Source organism: Malaclemys terrapin, chromosome 4 (assembly GCF_027887155.1).
Source record: "Malaclemys terrapin pileata isolate rMalTer1 chromosome 4, rMalTer1.hap1, whole genome shotgun sequence".
NCBI lineage: Eukaryota > Metazoa > Chordata > Testudines > Emydidae > Malaclemys > Malaclemys terrapin.
In genome coordinates, this window is record NC_071508.1 from 114,885,681 (window position 1) to 114,913,555 (window position 27,875).

Below are 27,875 nucleotides of genomic sequence, written 5' to 3' on the forward strand. Positions count from 1 at the left end.
AATAAGCCGTGTAAGTTTGCTGCAGTTTATTTTTGCAGACATGGGCTGCAGGCTGTTCCCGTCGAGGCTACGTGGAGAGATGCTTTTCTTATTATGCAGGAACTCCAGTCATTAGAAATGTACCATCCTTTGCATTGCTTCTTTTCTTTTCACGGATACTAGAGAAAGAAAATCACTTTTTAGATCCTAGCGAGTCCGCCCCACCTGGACAATGCAGGATTGCACCATATATGTTATATTGTCCAGTTTAGTTTTAAATATCTTAAGCAATGAGAATTCCATTTTGCCCAGTGTTAGGTAATGGTAGTACTGAAATTCACAAAATAAAACTAATTAGATGCAATCACTCTATTTTACTTCTAATACTTGGCATTTATACAGCATCTTCTTTCCAGCATTCTCAAAATGCTTGATATACAGTACCCCGGGAGGTGTGTGCATATCATGTCTTTCTTAACAATGGCTAAACTGGCATGGTTACTAGACGGGCAGGTTTAGTGATTTATCTAAAGTTACATAGCAAGTCAATAGCAGAGCAAGGGACAGAAATCAGCGATCTCGACTCTCAGATCTTCTGCTGTAATTCTATGGAATATTCTTGACTATGTTATGCAGGAGGTCAGAGTAGATAGTCATAATCATAGGTGCTGGAACTAGGGGTGCGGGGGCTGCTGCACCCCGTGGCTTGAAGTGGTTTCCATCATATACAGGGTTTACAGTTTGGTTCAATGGCTCTCAGCACCCCCACTGTAAAAATTGTTCCAGCATCCCTGTTCATAATGGTCCCTTCTGGATTTAAAATCTTTGTATCTATAAATCCAATCTCTAGACAACACTCCCTCCACTACCTGGGTGTACTCAGTATTGCCTCAATATTGAGATATAAACAGTGCCTAGCCTGTTTTTTTCCTTAAAATTGCCAACCTTTGCAGTTATGCACCTACCTGGTCGATAGCAACTATGGGAACTGTAGTGTAGACAAGGTGCATTGTTTTTAGCTGTAGTGTCTTCTAACCCAGCTTGGAATAAGTCTAAAGGAAGTCTAAAAGTCTTTAAAATGCTGGTGGCCACCAGTTCTTTGTCTAGATTAGCTCTCCCATGCCTGTTACCACAGTTGAAGCTACACCAGCGGTACTGCCATGGAGGGAAATTTTAAGAAAATGGTCAGTGACCTATGTGCACTGACTTCTTCCAAAGAGAGCTTACAGAGTCACTTGAGGTTTTATAGCTATTATTAGTGTAAAAGAGGGACATCAATGTGCATCAGATTTAGGAGCTTCTGTGTCCTGCTCAGCAAAAAGATATGCAGGGACCCATTGTGTTTCTGGCTCCGACTAAAGGCTCTCAGATTGTCCTATCCCAACATGCACTGGGCTGTAGGTAAAATACAGGATGGTTTCTTTTGGGATTCCCACTACTTTGGTTTATTCTCAAGACCCTGATCAGAAAGTATGTTATCTTCAAATAACAGTATGTCTGTATCACTCAAATGAACTCATTCTGAGGGAGGTTTCTTCATTTCATACCCAACATGAATCTCTAACACTGACACTATCCTTACTGCAAATTAAGACATCAGAAAGGTTCCATCACAAAGCTGAATTTAGAGGAAACTTTAGGTAATTTACGAATGCTCGTGGAAATTATTCGCTTCTTGCCCTACAATCCTGATGACCCTTCTCTTGTGTTCTTGTTACACATTGCCTCTCAGAACTGGTGTTGGAAGGGGACGAGGATAATACCTGTAAGTACTTTGATGCCATGATAAACAGATCTCCAAAGAGTCTGTAAGCCTCTTCACTGGGTGTATTTTGAGCTATTTTTCCCCCTCCTTTAAACAGGTAAAAGCTCAGACAAGCTCAGCATGTTCCAGATGGTGTTTAAAGCTGCCTGAGTTCCTTTTGTCTAACTCTCAGTAAAGTGCATTCCTGCTGAGCATCTATTGGGACGTTCAAACCAACCTAATTCTTTTTATGTTTTTTTTTTTTTTTCATTTTCAGGCACACAGAAAAGACTGATTTGTCTTTACTACAGCTAATCAAATCCCATGGAGAACTAAATAAATAAGCAAGGAAAATGGCCTTGTTAACCATAACAGGGAGAAAATGTTCTGATTAAGCGGGGGCCGCAGAGGAACCCAGCAGGATAAATGTTCACTGTGGCCGGCTGTCCACAGGAGTTTGTTTGCCCAATGGCAGAATTCCCTTGCATGGCAACCGTTCATTGCTTGGACCACTCAATATGGCATTTAATTGATGTTCAGCTGAAATTTAATGGACTGCCAGGAGGTATTCAGTATGTTCAGCAGCTCAGGATTTGGAAGTTCACCTGGCTGGTAGACCTGGTGCCTCAGCCATGCTTAGCAGATCTAGTATGTTCATTAGCACAGTGGGTGCATGCTTGCTAAATAGGTCCTGTAAATCTCTGCACTTCATTGTTCCAAAATCAAATGGTTCAGATAGTTTAGTTTAAATTCAGAGAAGTAGCATTCAGTTTGTCCATCTAGTGCAAAGGTATTTAGGGACTAGCTCATATAATAATATACATGCTGTATATGTAGCTATTTAGAGATAAGCCCCAAGAGCTACCATGTATGTTATGTTGTATAGTTTAGAGACTAGTTCTGTGTGTTGAAATGTAAACTTAAAAATTACACTTTTCTACAAATTTTTTAATTACTATTGTTACAAGTAGCTCCTAAGATTCATAGAACTGAAAGAAATTTGGGGCTGGCTTTTCTTTCTTTCTTTCTTTCTTGTTTGCCTACTTGGAGCATTTGACAGCACATAGTGCAAAATCAGTTTCTCTATAGTAGGGAGTTTCCCCCCTCTTGCTTATTAGTCCTTTCACACAGCAACGGGAGGGGGGTGCATTTTAATAATGGGAAAACAGGGTTGTAAACCCACAAGAAACAGCAGGGAGCAAGGACCAATACCTCAAATTATTTTAAAGTCATTGTTAAAAAATTGATTAGATTTGAGCTTGACAGTGTCCCTTTAATGTGAACAGTATGTTGTATTTACAGCTAATTATGGACTAGCTGTCTTTGATAATTAGTACCATATGCTGAGAGGTGAAAGATGGTCTTCTGGTTAAGGGACTAATAGGAGTTCTGAGTTCAACTCCTAGCTCTGTCACAGATTTCCTGTGTGACCTTAAACAAGTCATTTAACCCCTCTGTGGCTCAGTTCCGCACTTTTAAAATGGGGATAATTGTAATTCCCTACCTCACAGGAGTATTTTGACGATAAATTGCTTAATGTCTGTGCAATGCTCAAATACCAATCGGATAGAGGTTGTAGAAGTACAAAGATAGCAAACAGATATTTACAGCCTGATTTTTCAGAGTATCCTAGTTGAGGGACACTGCAGTTTCTCACTGGCTCTGAAAATCAGCCCTTTGTGGACTTACCTTGAGTGTTAATTTGTATGCTGTGTTGTGCAAACAGGAAAAATTTAAGATCCAGACCTGTTTTTTAATGTGTTTGTTATTAAAACGCTACAGCTATTTATGGACTTTTTAAATGGGTATGCTGTGCGTATAGTTATTTACCAGCTAGTATTGTGTGTGAATATGGATGTGAGCTGTAAAGGTCTACTTCCACATGTTAATGTGTATCCAGTGTGCAAAAGTATTTAGAAGTGAATGTATATTTATTCTGCATTTAAAGGTTTGGAGGCTCATCTTGTGTGCTAATGCGTGTGCCCGGTGAGTAACAGTATTTAAATGCCATTCCCCGGGAGTGCGTTAATGCGTGCAGAGAAACAGAAAGAAGTGTAAGGAATGATAGAGTGTTAACAGCACAATGTTTAGCTACGATTTAAGTCTGGAAAGAGCAGTCTAGTGCATTAATGTGAATATTCAAAGATAGATGTTACTTTATTGAACTAGGCGGTACTTGTAAACGCTATAATTGCGAAAGCTGTTTTAAGGCACATTTTATGCAAAGCTATTACATTCACGGTTACTTTATGAATAAAATAATAAAATACCCCACTACTTAAGTGTTTACGTAAACCAGTCTAGACGACAGAACCTTTATTTCCTCTCGGTGACATGGATTAAGGGATCTACAATGAATCACCCTCAAGTCCTGTTCCATCTATGATAATTAATTATAGAAACATAAAAATGTAGGGCTGGAAGGGACGGGACCTCAAGAGATCATCAGGTCCAGCCTTCTGCTGTGAGGAAGGAACAAGTAAACCTAGACCATCCCTGACAGGCGTTTCCCCAATCTGTTCTTAAAACCTCCAATGACGGGGATTCTGTAACCTTCCTTGGAAGCCTGTTCCAGAAAGTTTTTCCTATCTAACCATGGGTGAAAGTAAATCCAGTGACTTACCGGTACGCTGGGGCCAGCTCTGGCCCCCGGAAGGGGCGGGGCCTAGGGCGGAAGGGGCATGGCTGAGGGAGTCAGAGCCAGCCCACCCCGTAAGGTAAGTGCCCCCCGCACCGGGGTAGCAGCAGCAGCCTGGGGCGCCAGGGGCTATTTAAAGGGTCCGGGGCTCCCCTGCTTCTACCGCCCTGGCCCTGTAAATAGCCGCGGGAGCCCTGGGGAAGCAGCAGGGCTCCTGCGGCTATTTAAAGGACCAGGGCGGCAGAGGCAGCTGGAGCCCCAGGCCCTTTAAATAGCCCCTGGAGCCCCCCGCTATCCCAGGGCTCCGGGAGCTATTTAAAGGGCCTGGGGCTCCACTGCTTCTACCGCCCCGACCCTTTAAATAGCCGTCGCAACCCTGGAGTAGGAGCCTCCGGCGGCTATTTAAAGGGCCAGGGTGGTAGAAGCAGTGGGAGCCCCAGACTTTTAAAATAGCCCCCAGAGCCCCGCAGCCCTACCCCAGGGCTCCAGTAGTGGGGCTCTGGTGGCAATTTAAAGGGCCTTTAGATTGCCCCCTGGGGAAGCCGGGCCGCCCCGGTACGGCAAACCGGCTCTTGCCGGTATGCCGTACCGGCTTACTTTCACCTCTGTATCTAACGTACATCTCCCTTGCTGCAGATTAAGTCAATTGCTTCTTGCCCTACCTTCAGTGGGCACAGAGAACAATTGATCACAATCCTATTCATAACAGCCCTTAACATATTTGAAGAGTGTTATCAGATCCCTCCTTGGTCTTCTTTTCTCAAGTCTAAATATTTTAGTTTTTCTAACCTTTTCTCATAGGGCAGGTTTTCATTTTTGTTGCTCTCCTCAGGACTCCCACCAGTTTATCCATATCTTTCCTAAAGCGTGGCATCCAGAATTGGATGCAGTACTCCAGCTCAGGATTCACCAGCGTTGAGTAGAGCAGGACAGTCACTTCCCGTGTTTTACATATGACACTTCTGTTAATACACCCCAGAATGATATTAGCCTTTTTCACAACTGCATCACATTGTAAACTCATTCAATTTTTGATCCACTATAACCCCCCGATCCTTTTCAGTGGTAGTATCACCTATCCAATTACTCCCAATTTTTAGTTGTGCATTTGATTTTTTCCTTCCTAAGTGTAGTACTTTGCACTTGTCTTAGTTGAATTTCATCTTCTTGATTTCATACTAATTTTCTAATTTATCAAGGTTGTTTTGAATTCTAATCCTGTCTTCCGAATTGCTAACATCACCGCCCAGCTTGGTGTCATCTGCAAATTTTATGAGCATGATCTTGAGTCCTTTATCTAAGTCATTAATGAAAATATTGAATAGTACCAGACCGAGGACTGACCCCTGTGGGACACCACTAGATACTCCCTCCCAATTTGACAGTAAACCATTGAAAACTACTCTCTGAATATGGAATTAGACCACATTTCCCTAATTTGCTTATGAGACTGCCATGTGGGACTGTGTCAGAAGCCTTATTAAAATCAAGATATATTATGTCTACTGCTTTCCCTCGATTCACTGGGCCAGTAACCCTGTCAAAGAAAGAAACTAGGTTCATTTGGCATGATTTTTTCTTGACAAATTCATGCTGGCCATTTCTTATAATCCTATTATGATGGGTTCCCTCCGGGGTGTCACCAGCCTGGGCTCCCTTTCCACTGTGGTGCTGTGATAAGTTGCCAAGCTCTCCAAGCTTGTTCTTTTACCAGCATACACACAGCTAGGGACACACCCAGCTGCAGCTTCACAGACAGATGCTGAGATCAGCTGTGCATGGGAAGGCTCAGCTGAGGCACCTCGCAGTTGCTTCACCTGTCTCTGGAGCGTAAACCCAAAATTCTAGTGTCTTGCACTGCACAGGGAACTGTACAGTGTACGTTCATAAAATCCGCCCCCTCCCTCAATGTGGAGAGAGATAGGCAACAGCTTTCTGCCCCAAGTTATAATTTCTACACCGTGGTTTTAGACAAAACAAAAACAAATTTATTAACTACAAAAGATAGATTTTAAGTGATAGCAAACAGATCAAAGCAGATTACCTTAGTAAATAAACAAAACCGCAAACTGAGCTTAGCACACTAGATAGGTAGGATGTGAATTAGCAAATTCTCATCCTGAGTGATAAAGAGGCTGGCAGATTCTTAAGGCACAAGTTGCCTTGGTTTTCCCAGGTTTTCATACACAGGCTAAAAATACCTCTCACCTGGGACCATCACTTCCAGGTGTTTCCAAATGTGTTGTTGTAGGGAGAGTGAGGTACCATCATGATGTCATTGTCCCTTTTATATCTTCTTCCCACTTGCTGGAAAGCTCTTTTGCTGTGACCTGGGTCAAACAGTTCCCATTTTATAGTGCTATTTCTGAGCGGTTTCTATTGTACACAGTTCCTGGGGTAATCCTTGTGTTTGCATGCATTTCTTCAATAAGCCATTAACATTGTTTGGCCTTTTTACTGTTGTACCTGCTTGTGGGTGCTTTCAACCTCATGACATGTTTCAGTAACACATACATAGCCAAACTTCATAACTTCATATACGACAATAGTACGTACAATCTCAGATATTAATGTCTAGCAGATCAAGACTTTTAGAATGATACCTCACAAGGCATACTTTGTACAATACATATCCTAATTACATGACAGTGGTGAATATTGGAGTGCCAGAGTGCTTATAAATTGATTAATAATTTGTTTCAGTATATCTTTCCATGTATCAAAGTTAGGCTGACTGGTCTATAATTCCCCAAGTTCCCTTTGTATCCCTTTTTAAAGATAGCCTCCTGATTGAGACATATTGGTCTCTTACTATTCTTCCTATCTTCACATCAGGATAGTTTTCAGTTGTGCCTTTATTATTCTCTCCTTCAGAAATTGCTGGCTCTCCTGAACTTCTTTATCTCTTAGATTTTCTTCCCATGGGAGTTTACCTACCAGTCCTCTGAGTTTGTTAAAACCTGCTTTTTTGAAGCCCGTTGTCTTTATTCCGCTCCCATTCCTTCCTTCCCTTAGAATCATGACATCTATCATTTGAGGGGTCACTTCACCAGGCCAGGGAAGCTAATGATCCAACCAGCAGACCAAATTTGGTGATGAATCCTGGTCAGGTGCCACCTGAGGCACGTTGCGCATACTCTAAGAAGAAGAAAACCCCAGACTGAAATAAAGCCATTTCTGGTATGGAATATGGCAGTTGTCTGGCAATGCACAGAAATACTACATCATTGTCTAGTTCATGGAAGTGAAGAATACCTTATCCAGTGAAAGTTATAAGGAGAATACCCAGTTTGGAATTTGGCCAACAATCCAGGGTATCACCTTCTTCTTATGAAAAGTGCAGTAATCAGGATGCCAGTTTACTAAGTGGGGCCCATCCTGTCTATTTTGAAGATCTGATGAGATCCTAGCAGAAGGTGCAATGGCAGCGGAATCTGCACTGCTTTAAAAATAGAAACAGGATCCAAGTGGTTTTATTAATGACCACATAAAAAGAAACGCAGCTTAAATAGTCTGTGTGGCAGCCACTTTCTTTTTATTGCATCATCATCTTAGTTTATAGATTTTGTTTCTTTTAAATCACCTGCTAGGAGGGGAAGCAACATGGCGTGGAGATCTTGAGTCTTAAAAGATTGTCATTAAAGCCACTGTGCTGTATTTAGTTATTTATTTCTTGCTCAGAATGATCCAATCAATAACAGAGCAAAATCAAACACAACTCCCTCCCCTCCAAAGAAGAAAAGACAAGCTAAATAAAGATGTCCAGGAGAAGAGGGGGGCGGGGGAATGCCAGCGAACAACATATTGATTTCCAGCAAAGGAGCAGCGTGTAAATGAGAAATATTCTTCTGACACAGTTATTAAGTGCCGGGCTAGCACACAGGGAAAGGGCCCATTTACTCTTTCTTGAGGCTGAGTCCCAAAAGGGCAGCTGATGCTTCTCAGACCATCTGAGTTTCAAGCTTTCTCAAATGTAGATCTCCCTTTGCTAATTTATTGATACTTTGCACTTACACTTTGATCCAAAGATCTCAAAGCACTTTAAAAGACTAACAATATGCCCATGTGGAAGAAAAGTTATTTTTATCCCCATTTTCCAGATTGGTAAACAGAGATACAGGGAGGTGAAGCAACTTGCCTGAGGTCAGACAAGGAATATAAAACTGGCAGAAACAGGAATATAAAACTAAGCACTCTGACTCCCAGTGCCCTGTTTATAGATTACACTAGCTGTTTAAAAGAAAAAGTTGAAGCCTTTGTTTTCAAATGCATTCATAACATTTTGAGAAGTCATGTTCAAAATGCTAATTTTTCTTGGTTGATCCAAGGAGAAATCAAGGCACATTGCAGACCTAACCGGAAGTCTTCAAAGAACCTTTGGGATGGATTGTAATTGTCCATTGAGGAATCTGTCCATTGGAAGAAAAGGCTTTACAAACAGTTCTGGCTAATAGTTTCAAAAATAGATGCCTAAAGTTAGGCTGCTAAATAAGTTGTCTGAATTTCAATAATGCTGAGCTCCCAGTGGCTCTTCTTGACTTCAGTGGGAGTTGCTGACGGTTGGCACTTTTGCAAATCAGGACACTTATTTATGCACCTAAACAACCTAACTTTACCTGCCCATCTGTAAAAATCGGAGCCATTGCCTATAGCATATATATCTACTTTATGGGGCTAGTGCCTAATATTGTAATGAGAAAGTGAAACTGACTGCTCTTGCTGATTCGCTCTCCCAAGCTAAACAACATAGAAAAAAGGAAATAAACTACATCAGATGTTGCAAAGTAAATTAGATTCTGAAAACTCTTCCATCATGAATACTCTGAGGCATTGCACTTTTCATAAGGAGTCATTAGCAACACACTCACATAACAACATTTTGCAAATATCTTGAAGATATCTCTGGAAAAGCTGCCAAATTAATATGGGAAGGAGAGATTGGATAAAAAAGAAAATTCCCCCTCTTGTATAGAAACCAAATCCTCTGGGTTTTTAGCCAAGAGTTTATATTTTACAGTAGAGTTCTAAACTCCTGCAAATCTCTGGGAGTTGCATTGAGGGATTCACAATGGAAATACTGGCATGCCTTTAACCACATGGGGAGTTATTGGACAGTGCTCTAATAGGAAACGAGAGAAACAGAAAGCAAGAGACTTTGTGTGTGTGTGTGTGTATATATATAATCAATAAACAACCACTCTAGATTCCTGGAGATGGGTTTCCCTTTATTTATTTATTTATCTAACTCCTAAATAATATGTAATTTCTCCAGGCCAAGAAATAAATTGAAAGGATTTAGGGGGATTTGCTTATCAGCGGAACACCACGTAGCAATACATTCCCCCTGCTTTGGGGAAGGTACAGTGAAGTTTGGTTAAGCTGCTGTGGTTCAATACTCCTCTTTCCTCTGTCAGGGTGCCTTGAACAACACACACATTAATCCTCCCCTCTTCCTTTTCTCTGCCCTCCCCACCGCAAACTCCATCGTCGTTCCCACCAGCAGCAGATGGAGGTAAAAGGCTTAAGACAGCAGAAACACTGATTTTTATTTTATTTTATTTTTTTTAGCCCCATTGTCTTTGTGCAGCTTAGGGATGGGAACAAAAGTCCCTGGTACTTGGCATCAAATCTGGTCAAGAAGAGGCTGGCTTTACAATCTTAATGAACTACTGATTCTGCTGAAGCATGTTTATGTTCCCAAAGGGCTAATTTGGCTTGTAAGGCTCTTTTTAAACAATATCACCCATGATAGTGGACTTGACATGCAGCTGGGGCTACTTTTCTCCTTTCTTTAGCCTATATGACTGGTTATTTAATCTCTTGTCTGCAATGATAATGCCCGAATGGTTGATTTTGTTACAGTGGGTAGATCTATTATGAACCCTATATAATGATCTCATTTGACTGCAAATCAATTTGCTTTCTTGTGTCCACCCAGGATCACACAGCCGGAAATGTGCTGAGGTTGATTTTTGGGTGCTTTGAGGATTGTTGTTGGTTTGGTTGGTTTGGTTGTTTGTTTTTCTAAGTCATGTTAATGTGGAAAATTCTATGCATGCTGGTTACTGACTGGCTCCCAGCCAGCCTGGATCTAGGGCATGTGAGAATACAATAAGACCTCTGGCAGTGACACCTCTTTGCTCAAAGTGAAACATGAACAGTTGAAAGCCCAGGCTGGACATCTTTACTGTCTGCTTTTGGAATGGCCCAAGAAATGGATAAGGAGGTGTTTGGTGCTGATGACCATGGTGTAAATACCAGATTAGATTTAAAATAGAAGGGGGGGAAATACTGTTCTTTGAGGCCTATACACTAATAACATTGATATTCATAACTGGCTGGTATGGTTGCTTTGTCTAAGGGCTTGTCTTCACTACAGGCTAAATCGATGCTGCTGCAGTCGATGCAGCGGGCATTGATTTAGTGGGTCTCATGAAGACACAGTAAGTCAATGGGAGAGCGCTCTCCTGTCCACTTCAGTATGCCACCTCAGTAAGAGGCGGAAGCTATGTCAATGGGAGAGCGTATCCTGCTGACATAGCACGGTGTAGACACTGCTGTAAATCGATATTAGTTATGTAACTTACGTAACTTAACTAGCATATCTTAAATTGACTTTCAGGGTTAATGTAGACAAGGCCTCAATATTGATGATTTCCAGAACTTCCCTGAGTAGTCTGCTCCACAGTCTGAGAGCTCACTGTCAAGAATTTTTTCCTGGCTGTCATCCTAAATGTTCTTTTGCTTAATTTCATCCAAATACCATGTTGGAACATAATTCCTCTTCCTCCTTGATGTTTATTACACCCTTGAAATACTTGTAGGCACTTACCGTGCTTCTGTTAGTCCTTCTTTAGCCAAGGTGTGCGTGGTTAGTATTGCTAAAATTCCCTCCTATTTGTCTATATCTTTCTGACATGGAAGTGCCCAAGACTAAACATAGTGGACCATGTTCTCTGCTGATGTAAATTGGTGCAGCTCTGTTGAAACTGATACATATTGAAAGCCCAGTTATTCCATCTGTAGCCTCAGCTGAGCGGCACAGAGAGGGACTACCAATTCCCTGTCCTTTGATCTGGTGCCTCTGCTGCATACACACAGACCAAAACTGCAACATCTTTGTTGCTATCTTGTCACATTACAAGCTCCAATTTCATGTATTCCCCACTCATAGGTTGCACATTATTTCCATCTAGATGTAGTAGTTTGTGCAGGTCCAGACTGAATCTCCCAGACATGTGATAATGTAACCACCTCCAAGGCATTTTGCAAAGATGAAATGGAAAAGTTTGAAACAACTTAAGGGAAAAAAGGCTTAAGGCATAGACAGGATAGGTGAGGATTCCCATTAAATAAGTGAGGATTACCAGGTATGACATTATGTTAGTAACATGTTTAAAGAGACAATGTTCAGTTACCAGAGTCTCTTTGGTGTGGTACCCAGACTTGAAATTATACCAGCATATGCTATCATGAGAGATTAAGAGGCTTCCCCATTTGTAGTTTTGACAAGCCCGGTAAATATCTTGAGCCCAGTCACTTTTATGGAATACCAATACTTGTGGTCTGACACAGAGCCAGAAAGTATAGTGGCATGGTGACAGGGGAGAGAGACAAGCAATTGAGTTCAGGAGACCTTTTTGAGACTTTTTCAAACATCATGAAAATTTCACAGATTTGGGTTGAATTTAGGGAAAGGTTTGGGGCGCTCTTTAATGTATCTGAACTGGTTTAGCCAACCCTAGTTTAAATGAGAGACATACCTGATCTACATTTGGATTTGCATCTGAATATTCTGTTCAATACAGGGTTTCAGGTCAGCTCATGATAATGATGCAAAGAAGATGCAAAGTGCAGATCTTCAACCAAATGTCCCCAACATTGGGAAATGTTTGGACCCAGGGTTTTGGATTGAGCCCATCCCTAGATTAAATATAAACTGTGGTTCCTCAGTGATAATGGGACTTATGCTTCTCCCATTCGAAGAAACCGAAAAATGTATTTGGAGTGCAGTGTTGGACTCAGAGTAAGGCATGCAGTGGGGGAGAGAAATTCAAATGGCAGGCGGCTAGGAGAATTTAATCCTCCTTTAAAGAGTGAATCTGCCACCGAGAAAGTACTGTGGAGCAGTTTGTCTGTTGGACTCAGGGAATATTTATGGGTTCTTCTCTTTTCTTTCTTACTGGCAGTGAGAACTCCATCATTCTTGGTTGCGTTATTTATAATTTCATAAAGCTGTTTCGTGGCAGGGCTTATTTTATCCTGTGCTTAATCTCCATCAAATAATGGTGCACCCAGGGAGCAAGGTGACCAAAAGCATTGCACGTCAGCGGGAGAGCGGGAAGTGGGTATTCAGAGCCTGCAACTTTGCATGGAACAAAGGGGCAAAGGTTGTGCATCTGAGGCATAAATTGGGACTTCGTGCATTTGGGGAGAGAAGGGAAGCAGAATTGTCTTGACCAGGCTTTGCCATGCCAGCCAGACTTCCTTTTCAATAGCAGTGATGTATAGTAATGAACCAAGATGCAGAACCATCACCAAGGCAAGATTGAAGAGGCCCTTGGAGTGAATAATTAGAAGCAGGTGATTACAGAAACAATAATTCATTGGAGGGAATGGGGAGTCACTTCTGTGAAATTGAGAGAATGGGAAGGTAAATATGCCCATAAATAAATCCTCAAGGGTGGATGCAGAGTTTTGAGCTTTCTCCTGCCCTGGTTTTATTCCAAGGTAATTTCAATAAACACTGGAGAGAGGGAGAGAGAAAAAATAATATAAATGCAATAAAAAATCTTTCAGGGAAGGAATAAAAAGGGTTCCTGCCAGAGAGAGATTTTATTGAAAGTTATTATAATACCTATCTTTAGTTTTATGGCCCTTAATACAGGGCCAAGTAATTTCAGTGCTGGGATTAAAAAATGAAATCCATATTTTAAAATAGGATAGCATGAATTATTCTTTTTAATATAGAATTTAGCTAATGTATAGGGCAGGCAAATATTTTCTCTCTATTATTCTCTCAAATGAAAGCACAAAACATCACTTTGTAGGGAGATGCCTTGTTCATATCATTTTGACTAGAAAGCCCTTATGGAGTAATTAGATACCTGAAGTGGTTAGTGTGCAGTTGCCCGTAGATAATAATACTAAGCATTTAGCATCTTCAGAGCACTGGGCAGGCATTAACTAATTAATCCTCACAATCCCCTTGGAAGATAGGTGAGTATTATCAACCTCATTTGACAAATGGGGAGAGACGCACAGAGAGGTTAAATGATTTTGCCTAAGGCCATGCAAACAGTTAGTGGAAGAGATCATAATAGAACCCAGGAGTTCCTGGTCAACAGGCCCATGCTTATTTTCCACTAGACCATGCTGTCTTGTAAAGGTGCATCACCCTGTGAAGGTCATGTTGGTCTCATGAGATGGTCTTTAAGTGACAGATTCCAGCTACAAGGCTTTCTGGTCTCCTAAGGGGCTCATTTGCTCTAGTTTGCTGCTGCTCCTCATTGAAATGCTACCTAGTATGATTCATATGTAGGGTATGTGAGCTGAAAGAAGTGCATGGAAAGCCAACATGGGCGGGCACTGAGAAAACAAATAGCGATGAAGGATAAGGCATGTCTTGGGGGAAAATAATACAGGATGGTAGGTGGTAAGATGGCTTACGGAATTAGTTCTTCCTGTTGTTTCTAGCGATCTTGGCTTTGGTCAAAAAATTATACTAGCTTTGGTGGCCTTTCTTTCTAATCGTCATTTTTGTACATACAAAACTATTACATAGTCTGGCATTATCAGTGGCTGCAGTTGGGGTGGAGGGTGAGTTAGCTGGTCAGGACTGAGGTGTTTTGTGTTGGAGAGCAGTCCTGGAATAGCAAGACGTGCTGCAGGTCAGGACCGGCAGGATTGTTAGGTGTAGAATTGGGCACCATCTGCTTGCATTTTGCCTGATTCTTGTCTGCTCTAGTGGGCCCCTTTCTCAAGGCCCCCAGATTTTCTTACACATTTTAAAAAAGATAACCTTAAAACACAGTGTTTAGTATTGGGAACGTGGTGGGGTGACAGAGGAAAGCCACTTGCAGTAAATCATTAGAATTCAGTTAAGCATCAGAATTGTATAAGCCTTTTCCCTTTAAACCATTTATCTAGGGCAGTGGTTCCCAAACTTGTTCCGCCTCTTGTGCAGGGAAAGCCCCTGGCAGGCCGGGCCGGTTTGTGTACCTGCCGCATCTGCAGGTTCGGCCGATCGCGGCTCCCAGGGGCCGCGGTTCGCTGCTCCAGGCCAATGGGAGCTGCTGGAAGCGGCGTGGGCCGAGGGATGTGCTGGCCGCCACTTCCAGCAGCTCCCATTGGCCCATAGCAGTGAACCGCGGCCCCTGGGAGCCACGTTTGGCCGAACCTGCAGACGCGGCAGGTACACAAACCGGCCCGGCCTGCCAGGGGCTTTCCCTGCACAAGAGGCGGAACAAGTTTGGGAACCACTGATCTGGGGGATGTACATATGTGGCCTGTGCAATATATGCGATGCTCAGAAGATTATAGGTACCAAATACATGTCTTGCACATCCCTCCTCTGCCCACCCTGTGCTGAACAGACAGGCATTCTAGCCAATTCATTTAAAGTGAGAAATCAGCCTTAGCATTTCAACAAAACATCTACCCCTGTGAAGATGTTAGTTCAGCCAAAGAAAGAACCTTGGGACCAAAGCCAACAAGATCTCTTTGTACATGATACTTGAAGTTCCTTACATTCTTCTATCTCAAGAATGTCACATGTGGTTCAGGAAGTCCAGAGCAAAAAGGTCATAAATAGACTGTTGTTTCCTCAGTCTGGTTCCTAAGAAGGCCATTTGCATAGTCAAAGATCATAGAATCATAGAATCATAGAATATCAGAGTTGGAAGGGACCTCAAGAGGTCATCTAGTCCAACCCCCTGCTCAAAGCAGGACCAATTCCCAGCTAAATCATCCCAGCCAGGGCTTTGTCAAGCCGGGCCTTGAAAACCTCCAAGGAAGGAGACTCCACCACCTCACTAGGTAACGCATTCCAGTGTTTCACCACCCTCCTAGTGAAATAGTTTTTCCTGATATCCAACCTGGACCTCCCCCACTGCAACTTGAGACCATTGCTCCTTGTTCTGTCATCTGCCACCACTGAGAACAGCCGAGCTCCATCCTCTTTGGAACCCCCCTTCAGGTAGTTGAAGGCTGCTATCAAATCCCCCCTCATTCTTCTCTTCTGGAGACTAAACAATCCCAGTTCTCTCAGCCTCTCCTCATAAGTCATGTGCTCCAGACCCCTAATCATTTTTGTTGCCCTCCGCTGGACTCTTTCCAATTTTTCCACATCCTTCTTGTAGTGTGGGGACCAAAACTGGACACAGTATTCCAGATGAGGCCTCACCAATGTCGAATAAAGGGGAACGATCACGTTCCTCGATCTGCTGGCAATGCCCCTACTTATACAGCCCAAAATGCCGTTAGCCTTCTTGGCAACAAGAGCACACTGTTGACTCATATCCAGCTTCTCGTCCACTGTGACCCCTAGGTCCTTTTCAGCAGAACTGCTACCTAGCCATTCGGTCCCTAGTCTGTAGCAGTGCATGGGATTCTTCCGTCCTAAGTGCAGGACTCTGCACTTGTCCTTGTTGAACCTCATCAGGTTTTTTTCTGCCCAATCCTCTAATTTGTCTAGGTCCCTCTGTATCCGATCCCTACCCTCTAGTGTATCTACCACGCCTCCTAGTTTAGTGTCATCTGCAAACTTGCTGAGAGTGCAGTCCACACCATCCTCCAGATCATTAATAAAGATATTAAACAAAACCGGCCCCAAAACAAAAGATAACACAATACATAGAGTAGGTGGTCTGATGCCTGTTTAACTAGCTGCTCTTCCAAAGCATCACCTTCATAGGTCCCATGTAATCCATTCCCCAGGGGCCACTGCAGGATTGTGCCCTCCAAATGTTTCCTAGTCCTCTGTCTGTCACGTCCAAGATTAAGTGATTCATGTGATGGGACTTCCAGTACTAAATATGGTCTATTTTCTATGGGAGCCTCATAGATATTCAGCTTTTATTTTTCTACATCTTAATTTCACCCCCTTACTCCTACTCTTATTCCATGGCCCACCCTAACTCACTGAAATCAGAGAAATGTTAGGTTGGACCTGGTACCTTCAGCACCACAGCAGGTGTGACTTATTTTGAGGTAATTGTTTTGTTCAGCAGCTCAGAAAGAGTTTTGTGTGAAGAAGTGCCTGGTACATTCAACAGTACCTCAGGTATGTTCTACCTGGATGTACTGACTAACTTCTTAATATACTAAACAGGAAGAAGAGCAATGTTCAGCTAGCACTTGGATTCTCCAGCAAAAACCCTACTAAATGAGTGTAACCCTTAGGAAAATGACCAATGGATGCAACCTGTGAGTGGCTAGTGACTAGTGTCTGGGTGTTCTGGGGTTGAGAGATATTCTGCAGCCAAAAGGAGGAGGGATTAGATCAGGGCTTCCCTGCCTCACCTCACCACTGGCTCCCACTCCCTCTCTCAACTCAAGAAGCAGAAAGGGAGAGTGGCGTGTGCCCACATCAGAGGCCGGTGTGGAGGCAGAGGTTTCCTGGCACAAGTCCAGGACAGCTCTGTGCTAAAGAACAATCGGGTAAGGAGCCTGGGGCTGGCTGCTTTCTTGAGAAAGAGCCCTTTGAGATAGTCATATGGGGGTTTGGAAGCTAAGGGAGCTCTCCTTTTGAGGAAAAGGGAGAGTCCTTTGGTGGAATGAGGAGTTGTGTATTTGTAGTGACCTGAAGTCCCCAGGATGAATACACTTCTCCTGGGAACCTAAGTACAATTGGTTGTACAATTGGAGTGAGGAAAATTACACTCCTCCTGAATTTCTATGAGTTAAGTAGCAGCTTGTGCCAGCCCCAGCAAGGACAGTTCTTACATGGAACTTTCACAAGTCCTTGCACTGATCCCATGACTCGGTCTAATCTGCGGCTTTCTGCACCGCACCAGGAAGGAACAGGAAAGAGGGACTGTTTCAGCGGCAAGCTTAGGTTGAGCTGACACTGCTGAGGGTAGGATAATTTTGTACTATGTGCAGGAACATTATAACCTGTGTCCGGAGGCTGCCACAAAATCTCCCTAATGGTCCACATTACTAATTCAGCTAATTATAGCAATTACATGAAGGAGTTGCTGCTGGGGAGAGAAGCCATTACACCTCTCCCTAACACACTGCAGTACATGCTGCTCATTAATTAGACCAGCAACAACAACAAAAAAATTACCAGCTGGAAACTGCAAGTAACATACTGAAACTCACAAAGGCCAGGGATATTCTTAGTTTGCCTTAAGCCTTTCAGTGCCCGATCTTCCTTCCCACCTGTTGTACTGCTGCCGGTCCATTACCATTTGACTTAGTCCCTCTACAGTTAGCAGACCAGACTATACTTTGTACTATGTGGACTTATCTGGAATGGTCAGTGGCACAGAAGCATCGTGCCTGGATCACTTAGCAGTGCAGCAGTTGTGCTCTGTCTGGGTATACCTGGAATGTTCCCCCGTGCAGCAGGTGCATTCTACCTGGAATGATTAGCAGAGCAGCAGGTGCCCTCAGCCTGAGTTCAAATGATGTGCTTAGCAGCACAGCACGCTTGTTCTCTGGGGGCAACTGATACATCTGGCTGCACAGGAGGTGCCTGTTACTTGAATGCATCTAGTATGTTGAGCTGTACAGTAACTGCATTCAACCTCGAAGTCCATAGTATGCTCTCACAGACAAAATGGATGCCTTCTACTTGGACCTGTGTGGTATTTCAGCAGAACACCAGATGTGCCCTAACTGGACATACTGTAACTGGTATTTTTGGCTGTATCTGGACCATTTGCCAGCCCAGCGGGTGTTTTACGTGGGTGTACCTAGTCTGTTCAGTAGCACAACAGGTTCAACTTGGTATATTAAACAGCATAGCAGGGACACTGTATCTGTACATACCTGAAATATTCAGCAGCACAGTGGAATAATTTTACCTGGTATAATGGAAACCAGCATTATGGAAGGTGTATAATACCTAGACATGTCTGGAATTTTGAACAGAACTCAAGCGTTTTAAAAAGATGCAATTGAAAATATTTTCCCAGGAGAGTAAACTGCCTCTGTTACAATCTTTTGGGTAACAAACGTCTTATCACTTTTTTTCTTTTTTTCCCCTCTTTTTTGTTCCCTTCCTTCATGTGCTAGACCACTGATGACATTGTTTCATCAGCTGAATGTTCCAGCGATGACGAAGACCTCATTGAATGTGAGCCGAGCACAGGTAAGTCAGGTCAGTCTTGTTTTGCTTGCTTTCTTATTTCATTTGCAAAAAACAATACATACATATAAATATATGTGTGCGTGTGTGTGTGTGAATGTATACATATATATAGCTATATATGTAATATACATATACATATACATATATATATATATATATAGTATATAAAATACAAATTTATACAGCCAAGCATCAGATCCCATGGAGTTGGCAATAACAAAAGACAAAGATGTAATAACCTCTCAGTTAATGGAAAGCTGTTTTCACAGGAAGCCAAACTTCCTGGAATCAGCCCCTAATTAATTAATAGTTAACAGTTGTGCTACATATTTGTAGCAGCCATTGTGCTGCTCTATTGGAGAGGAAGAAATGGATGTGGTCCAAAGTATATATTAAAGGTGGAGGGACTGAGGGGCAAAAGAGAGAGAAGAGAAACTAAAGTTGGGCAATAATGAATGGTCAATATTATTTAATCTTCATTAATCGTCATTCTGAAGATATGCTGCAAAAATATATTTGTCCATGGGATTCTGAATGCAGTTAACATGGTACTATATTCATACTAGCTTTGTTCTCTGTGTGCCTAGAGAACTCGGGGAGTATCACAGTAAATGCAAAATTAGTATTAAGTTGTGCCATGTTACCTGCAATGATGCTTCAAAATGTATCCATTAAGAGTCAACAGGAGTGTAGCCATTTGAAACTGATTCGACTTCTCCCTTTAGACCCAGATACATTTTGATGGTTTGATGGCTTTACTTTCTGGTGAGATATATATGATGTGATATCCAGCAGGCAACTGCAGTCTGTTTTATTTCTTACAGACTTTTTCAAGTCGTCTTTTTGAGGCTTGCCATGAGTTAAGCATTTATATAATAGAGAACAGATATCATCGAATTTCTGTGTACATAAAAAAATGGAGTTTGGTTAGACTCTTACATCATTAAAGGTGAAACACATAAATAGTTTGTTTAATTTTTGGTTTTGTTTTGGTTTATTATTTGTTTGGGGTTATTTTTCTTTTTGCTAAAAAAAAAACCCATAAAATGTTCTGTTCATAGTTTCCTGAAGCTTTTCAGATTAATATAGTCATAATAATAAAAGTCACCCAAAGATAGTGCTTTCATATTTCTTTTCCACCTTTCATAGGCAGCCTGCTTTTTTTTTTTTTTTTTGGTAGGACTTGGTCATTCAATAACTAACATGGCTTTGAACTGTAGCTGGGAAATTCCACAGTGGAACCACTAGGGAAGGCAGAGACATGCAAATGGTAGAGCCTCTATCCTTTCTACCAGATCAATATAAAGGCCTATGCACTTAGCCAGGCAGGTAGTTGAAACCTGTTCCTCCAACATTTTCATGCAGCTGGGGATACGTAACCAGACTCAGCTGTACCAACCAGTGCCCCACTGCCTGGCATTCAGCACGTCTTCTATAATCCACAGTGTAGTTAAGGCTGTTCTACATCCAAGCCTGGCAATCATGAGAGTAGATTAGCATGTAAACAGTTGACTCAGAGGTGGGTACCAGTGGCACAGTAAGACCTACCATAGAGACAGGCAGCGATGAGTCACTGGGAATCAGCACAGTGGCACCTCATTAAGGCAGGGCCATGGAATTTAGTGCCATACACAGACTGAAGAAACAGAAACTAATGGTTCATCCATTTAAAGACCCCTACTAATCTTCAAAGAGCTCAATAAACTTTCTTTTTTACTTTGACTGTCAAAATAGAAGCATTTTCCTATCTTTATCAGCCTGCTACTCTTGTCCATTTCCTGCAGTCACATTGCAATAGAGTCATTGATTTATAGATTCGAAAGCCAAAAGTGACCATTTATTCTGATCTCCTTTATAACACAGACTTCCCCAAAATAATTCCCAGAGCAGATCTTTTAGAAAAAACATCCAGTCTGTGTCACAGATCTTTTCATGGTGATGAATTGTGATGGCACAGACTCTGAGAATATAGCATCAGTGAATGAGTCAAGCCAGGAGGGAGCAGGCTTCTAAAAAAGGAAGGAGCCGTTGCATTAATAGTTTGAAATATTCCACTAGGTGCCTAAATACCTTTGAACATCTGACCTGTAGGGGCCAAAGTCCCATTGAAAGTATAAGTGACTTAGGCACTTTTGAAAATTTGGCCCCAAAACCTCTGTGCCTCCTATATACAATGGAGATTACCCCTGCCTAGTGCCTCATTAAGGGAGTAAGGTGATAAACTAAAGTCAGTGGAGTTCCTCAGGATTTACACTGGCTCTGAGTGGAGACGTTGACTGGTCCACTGCGAAGTGATCTTTGCAGTGGATGCTCGCTTATGCACTTGGGGTTAAATCCTCTCAGCAGCACTAGTGTGCAAAGTCAGTAGAGGGAGAAGCAGCAGGGCTATATCAGTCCATGGTGCAAGGAGAGGTGGATGGCTAATGTACCAGACCCACGCACACACAGAGTTATGATCTGAAGACCTATGGTCACTCCTCCACTGGATAGCAAGTATGCTGCTGTGTGAAAAATTTCATGTTCTGTTCAGTGTAATTAAGCTGACTAAAGTCCTGATGTAGACACTCCTAGTCAATGGAAGATTTATGCTCTCGACCTATGTATCACCTCTTGGAGAGATGGATTTACTAGAAAGGAATGAACTAGATGGAAGAACCCCTTCTGATGCCGTAGTAAGTGTCTGCACTACAGTGGTGCAGCTGTGCTGCTATAACGTTTCTAGTGTAAACATACCCTCAGTGTCAGAACCCACCCCACCCCCCAATTTCAAAGGGAAGTAGAATGGCCCTTTTGGTATTTCTGAAATCAGCAGCAAAGTGCATGGGTCCCTTGAACCATCCTGCCCTGGTCAGCAGACTCCTGTAGTGGAGGGTGCATTGGACATGTCTTAGTACCCTCTTGCTTCACGAGCCAGGGCAGGATTTGGCCATTTGCAAGGATCTCTTGCTTTAGCGGATACTCCAGAGAGAGAAAGAACCAGATGGTTTTACTTGTGTTTTTAATCAAACTCATTTAAAGTTGCTTCCTCTTGTTCTGCTGGCAGGCCAGTGTATTTTACACCACCCTGTGGCTTTCCTATTCAGTTCTGCAACAAATTGGAAATTAAATGACAAACTCAATTCAGGCCCCAACATGTTCCTCTGATAATCGGTAGTCTTTAAAGCCCCTGAGTTTGTTCCAGATGCCAGGACATGGCCTTGCTTCACCCCCAGAGGTATGATCCAGTAACCTATAGGTTACTGCACAAAAATGGTTACCCCGCTGCAGCTGTGAGATGTGATGCATACCAGAGTAAGGTCATTGTGCAATACACAAGCACAATGAGTCACGGTCAGGAGAGAGTCTCCTCCTTCAATTCAAAGCCTTTCAGATTTCACGTGAGTCAGACTCCAATCCCCAGAGCCAAATATATTCCTATGATTTTTGTTCTGGGTCCAATCCAAAACCCAGGGGAGACCATTTTCAGATTCTGGTTTGAATGTATTTAAAGATGGCAGAAAATCATGAGATTTGCATCTCTTTGAGGTCAAAAATGTCATGAGAACTACTTGTGAGATGTCAGCACCATTGAACCCAAGGCTTTATTACGCATTGAATCCAAACCTTAAACCTCAACATACAGCTACTCTGAATCCAAATACCTCTAGCCCACTTCTTTAAAAGATGGATAAAAAAGAAATTTCCATCTCCATCTCTTTTTCGTATCGGGGCTGTGCTGGCCAGCTCCCAGCACAGCAGGGATGGCAGGCAGCTTGCACCTCTACAGGCAAACTTACTGCTCCTAGGAGCCTGCAACCTGCATGTCAGTTGAACTCCCTATTTATACCCCAGGTTCTGTCCCTGACATTCCTGTCCTGACTCTGATAGAGCTTGGGACCGTCTGTCATGTAACCACACATACCTATGGAAGTGTACCTAAAAAGCAGTGGTAGCACCATAAATGAGTCTAATAACAATCCCTGTGAAAAGTAATAACCGAACTAAAGATAAGAAAGTTGACATTCATCCTAGTGCCCTAAATCCCTCTCATATGCCACTTAAAACCCGAATACAGGGGTAAAGTAGGACTTAAATGGCACATAGGGTCCTGGGGAGAAAGTCACCCAAAATGGAGAGATTTCCCTCTTCTGCATTGGCGCTGAATTGCTTATTATAATCAATTGTCTAAATGTGCCAAAGACACCATGTTTATATCTGGGTCTGGATTTCAAATACTCCCAAAGTCTGGGTGCTCAGGCCAAAAGTGTTGTTTTAGCCCATTCTAGAAGTAGGAGTCATTTGTGCAATTCAGTTCCAGATCCTGGTTCAGATTTCTCACACCTCCAAAGTTGGGTCCAGTGTCTTGGCACGGCATGTTGGAGAAAGAGGCAGCCACTGTGCTGTTCTGATCATGCAGCTACAATCAGTGGGTGGAAGATTTTTAAGGCTATTCTGTGCAGTGTTTGAACCTGGAGGGTATTTGTGTGTCTGAGCTATAAGGCCCCAGCAAAATGAGGAGTAAATCTCCTCTGCCTTTAACACAGCCTCCAGTGTCCTGAAAATCATGGTTCTCTTTTCTTAACAGCTGCTGTTTTAACCCAGCACCATTACCCTTTCATCTGTCAAGTTTGTCCTTATAACCCTTTGGGACTGACTCAGATTAAATGCATATAATTGGGCAGTGAGTTGGAAGTGCAGCCCAGCACACTTATGGTATTAGTCAAAACAACAATACCCAAACACTTGCCAGTAATCCAAGATCCTGTAACATAACCTCTAGGAATGATCCACAGCTATGAGGTAAACCTCCCAGGCCCCCTGGGTTCACACAGACAGTGGGTTTCTAACTGCTTTGGTTGCAGGCTTCTAGTTTTTACTAGCCTGACTGACTTTCCCAGCCTTTTTCAAGAAGAATTTATTCAGTGTATTTCATTCATCCAAAAAACTTAATAACCTCAGGCTGACTCTAGCAAATCAGACCAGAAGGCTTTTCCCAGGAGGGAGTCAGTGTGCCAAACCTTCAGCAGAAACCCAAAGACCTGTAATTCATGCCCTGAAACATTAAAACATCTACTGTATTTACATATATGTGTGTGACATATATACACAGCTACACAGTAGGCACATATATCTATATATACAGAAGCCAATATACACACAACTATGAACACACTATTCTGCTTTATGCACCAGATCTGATCCATGGATTATTCCATATTCTGTCAATGTAACCCTGAGTGCGAGGGCTCCACAGTGGAAAGTCTGCCAAGGACACAGGCTTTAGTTGCAGAAAGCAGCAGGGCAGGGCACACAGTCTCTTCCACTAGGGGTCTGCAGGCAACAGCCAGCAGGAAAAGCACAGTGCTGGAAGGGAAGGAATCATGGGTAGGAAAATCAGGGGAAATGCTGATTCATCACAACCTTCCCTCAGCTAGCACCACAGGGCTTCTATGGAGCACCCAGTGGATTTGAAAGCTGCCTTTCCTCACCCCCATCTCCAGCAGGAGCTCTGTGAGACATTTTCTGCTGCTCACCCCTCAATGTCAAATCCTCTGACCAGAGACCCTGCATCAGGCAAAATGAATGTAACCCTGTTTCTGTCTCTGGGGCTCACATTCTGTCCTTAAATGTGTGTGAATGGTACCCACTGCCTTTAGTGTGAGCGACACACTCACAAAGGGGAGACTTTGGGCCCAAATTGTGCAGCATAGCTCTCAACTCCTCAGCCACACAGAACGCAAAGGACCCAAAGTGAAAGAGAGACATGGGGAACAGAAGGGCCCGATGTAAATCCGGACACAAGCGTCATTTCTCAAGCACAAATACCATCCACCTCATCTTCCAGAGGCTGCATTTCCACAGTTAGTCGTTCACAGCAGCCAGAGTGGAATGATACTAAGACCTTGACTTTTGCCTCCCTCAACCCTGTCACTGGCTTAGATGGGGCACAGAGAGAATACAGGATTGGGCCCCATGTGCGTGGGTCTGAAATGAGGGCTATCCTTGTGGGGCAGAATTACATGGGGTGACATTCGTAATGGCAATAGACTGCTTGATGGAACTTTCTGGCTACAGATGTTTTTTTATGGCCAAAACAAAAGAACAAGTTTTACTGATCACTCATGCAGAAACTTATGGTTTTTTTTCCACTCTCCTTTTTATGTTATATTTTTATTTTGGGTTTGGTTTTCAGGGTATTGATCTTCTATATAGGCCCCAAACACCCCCTCGAGTTTATATAGTTTAGATCTATATATACACTATATATATACATATGTATATATACTAAAGTAATGTGAGACCAATATCTGCAATAGTCCCTATCATCCAATCACATGTTTACACAGAAATTCATGCCCTCATCTAACCCCAGCATCCACTGATATGGACAGATACATGATACTGTTAATTCTTGGTGAACAAAGCACGTTATTTTTTTTTCTTTGGAGGGTTTTTTCCCCTTTTTTCCTTTTATTTATTTATTTGTTTGTTTTTCAAGCAATAGTTTCATCTGCCAGTTATCCTTGGGGAGGAGGGGGCAGGGAGAATAAAAAATTATACAGCTATATCCATCGATATATACACAGCAGGCTCCATGTATATATAGATAGATATATAGGTTGTATATATTTGAAGAACATTTTCTGTCGTTTCACCTCATCTTGTGCCGCATGAGTTTTTGGTGATAGATATTTTAGTTACCTTTATTTGATTAAATTTTTTTTGAATCATGATGCTGCCATACTGCTATTTTTTAATTTTTAAAGTTATTGTTGTAATTTTTGGTTTGTATTTTTGGAGTAATTCCAACAAAATAATGATTAAATCAACTCGCAAGAGAGAGATAGCTCTGCAATCCAACAAAGGCAACAAAATCTTTTCTTGCCATCTTAAAAATCCAAACTTCCAGATTAAAAAAGACATCCCAAGAAAGTTGTGTGCAAAAGAATGAAGATTCTCACCCCTCTATGGCTTTTTTTATTCTCCCTTTTTTTTCCTTCCTTTCTTTGCTTCTGCGCAGACCCTCTCTTGTCACCTCCCCCTTTTTACATTTCTTTTCATGTAAAAAAAAAAAAAGCAAGAACTGCTGCTTCTTCCCCCGCAAAAGACAAAACAAAACAAAACAAACCCTTCCAACAATAAAACCCACACAAACTGCAGATGGCATAAAAAGAATTTTATTGCAAGTGCAGAATATCTGTTGTATCTTTATTTCTGGGTCAGTGTAAGATCATTTTTTGTGGCATGCTGTAGTTTTAGCTGATTAACTAACCATGGCCTTCATTAATCTGTGCATGAGCTGTGATGATGCCATTTCGTGTTTCATCAGAGCTATGCAGTCAGGCTAACCCAGCAAGTCTGTAGTGCATGATTTGGGAGATTATTTTTAACTTTTATTTTTAGTTGAATTATAATTTACTCTTTTTGGATGAGTTGTGCCAATACCAGTGGCTGCCTCTGCAGTCTCAATGTTATATTTATTTATTTTTAGGGTTTTTTTCCTATTTTTTTAAATCTTGGTAGCGATCTTGTGTCTTGTCTGTGTCCATCTGTCTTGTCAGTGTGTCTTGGAGTCCATTGTTCCGGTGTTGTTATGTGATTCTGTTCTCTGTTCGTTAGATGTTGTTTGAATCCCTTGCACTCTCTCACTTCTCTCCCCCACCCCCCTTCCTCCGCCTTCCCTTTTAACCTTCCCTGGAGGGAATTCCACAAAGGGGCAAAAAGCTTTTACTGACATTCTGATGCCCGGATTGCAGTAGGGAAATCATAAGGTGCCTTTATAATCTGTCAACGGAGACAAATTTTGCAGCTGGAAAGTACTTGCCAACCCTTGTCGTTTTCATTTCACTTAGAACTGCTTTACTGACCTAACAGTAAAGTGACTTCTTTGTACAAGAACAGCATTTCCATATGCCAACACTCTAGCAAAGCCATGCTGTGTCTATGCACAGCTAGCTTAGTCTCTGGGAAAAGCTACCTGCCATGAGGCTATATGTTGAATTTAGAGGAGCCTTTTTTGGCATGCTGAAAAAAAATGTGGCACTCTGCACAAGCAATTTCATGTATTGATATATGAATTTTGTTCTAAAATTTATAATACAGTTGTAGTCTGGAAAGGGACTCCATAAGAACACTGCCTCTTTACTCCACCGAACAGTTCCCTGTATATTGAGTCATGTCTGCCCTTTTTACTGCCACCAAGACTGAATTGTTTTGCTATTGTAACAGGTCCGGCTCCAGCTTTTTTGCTGCCCCAAGTGGCGAAGCAAAAAAAAAAAAAAAAAACAGATAAAGCAGCTCAATTGCGCCGCTTCATTCTTCAGCGGCAATTCGGCGACAGGTCCTTCACTCCTTCTCTTCCTCTTCGGCTGCAGCTCAAAGAGGAGGAGAGGGACTGAGGGACCTGCCGCCGAATTGCCGCCAAAGACCCGGATGTGCCGCCCCTTTCCATTGGCCGCCCCAAGCTCCTGCTTCCTTCGCTGGTGCCTGGAGCCGTCCCTGGCTCCTGTGGATCCAACACAACTCTGGGAGGGTTAGCTGGCGTTTATTCTGCCTTACAGATCAGCAGAACATTGTCAGCTAAGTTCCAACTTCAGAATCTTTATTGCTGGAGTGACATACGGGCAGAAAGAGCAGAGCTGGGTTTTCAGATGCGAGGTTGAGTGGCTGCTGAGTTTGCCTTATACAGTCATTGCGTAGTCATGGTTTAGCTCTCTGGTTTGTAAAGTTGTTTGAGATAATGGAGGCATAAGAAGTGCTATATACAATCCTGTTCTGTTTCATTTTATCCTAGATAAAGCCATAAATGGTTTACTGGTACTTGAAATGTTCTTTCAGTTTCTGCTTTCATCGTCTCTCCAGGAGCAGACATTGCTAGCTTGGACAAGTTGTGACATACTTCATTGGCCAGTAGAGTGTTGTGTAGTTGTTGGAGCAGACGATCAGGAGTCTAGATTCCAGAGTTCTCTTCCCAGCTCTGCCACTGATTCACTCTGTGACCTTCCCATTTTATGCTTCACTTCATCCATCTGTAAAGTGGGGGAAAGGAAATAATACTTAGCTACATAACCTCGGGTGATGGGGGGGAGGGCAGTTGAGACTTAATTGATTAATCGTTTTAAATTATCTTGGCTACTCAGATGAAAGTTACTGTGTTACAGAGTGATAGTATTATTAACTAGTACAAAGTGTTATAATGATTAGTGTATTAGTTC

The 27,875-nt window shown here is 42.4% G+C and overlaps 1 protein-coding gene across 7 annotated transcripts in view; it reads left to right on the plus strand.

Moving 5' to 3' along the window:
- The window catches only part of NRXN3 (neurexin 3), a 1,374,011-nt gene that overhangs the window by 1,300,032 nt on the left and 46,104 nt on the right, over positions 1-27,875 (plus strand). For 5 of the 7 annotated variants that reach the window (XM_054027796.1, XM_054027800.1, XM_054027803.1 and 2 more), the window contains one exon: positions 18,606-18,681. In XM_054027796.1, the coding sequence (XP_053883771.1) occupies positions 18,606-18,681 (76 nt within the window). Of the gene's footprint in view, positions 1-18,605; positions 18,691-27,875 lie in introns of all 7 variants that reach the window. The other 2 variants (XM_054027799.1, XM_054027802.1) reach the window with 1 other exon arrangement.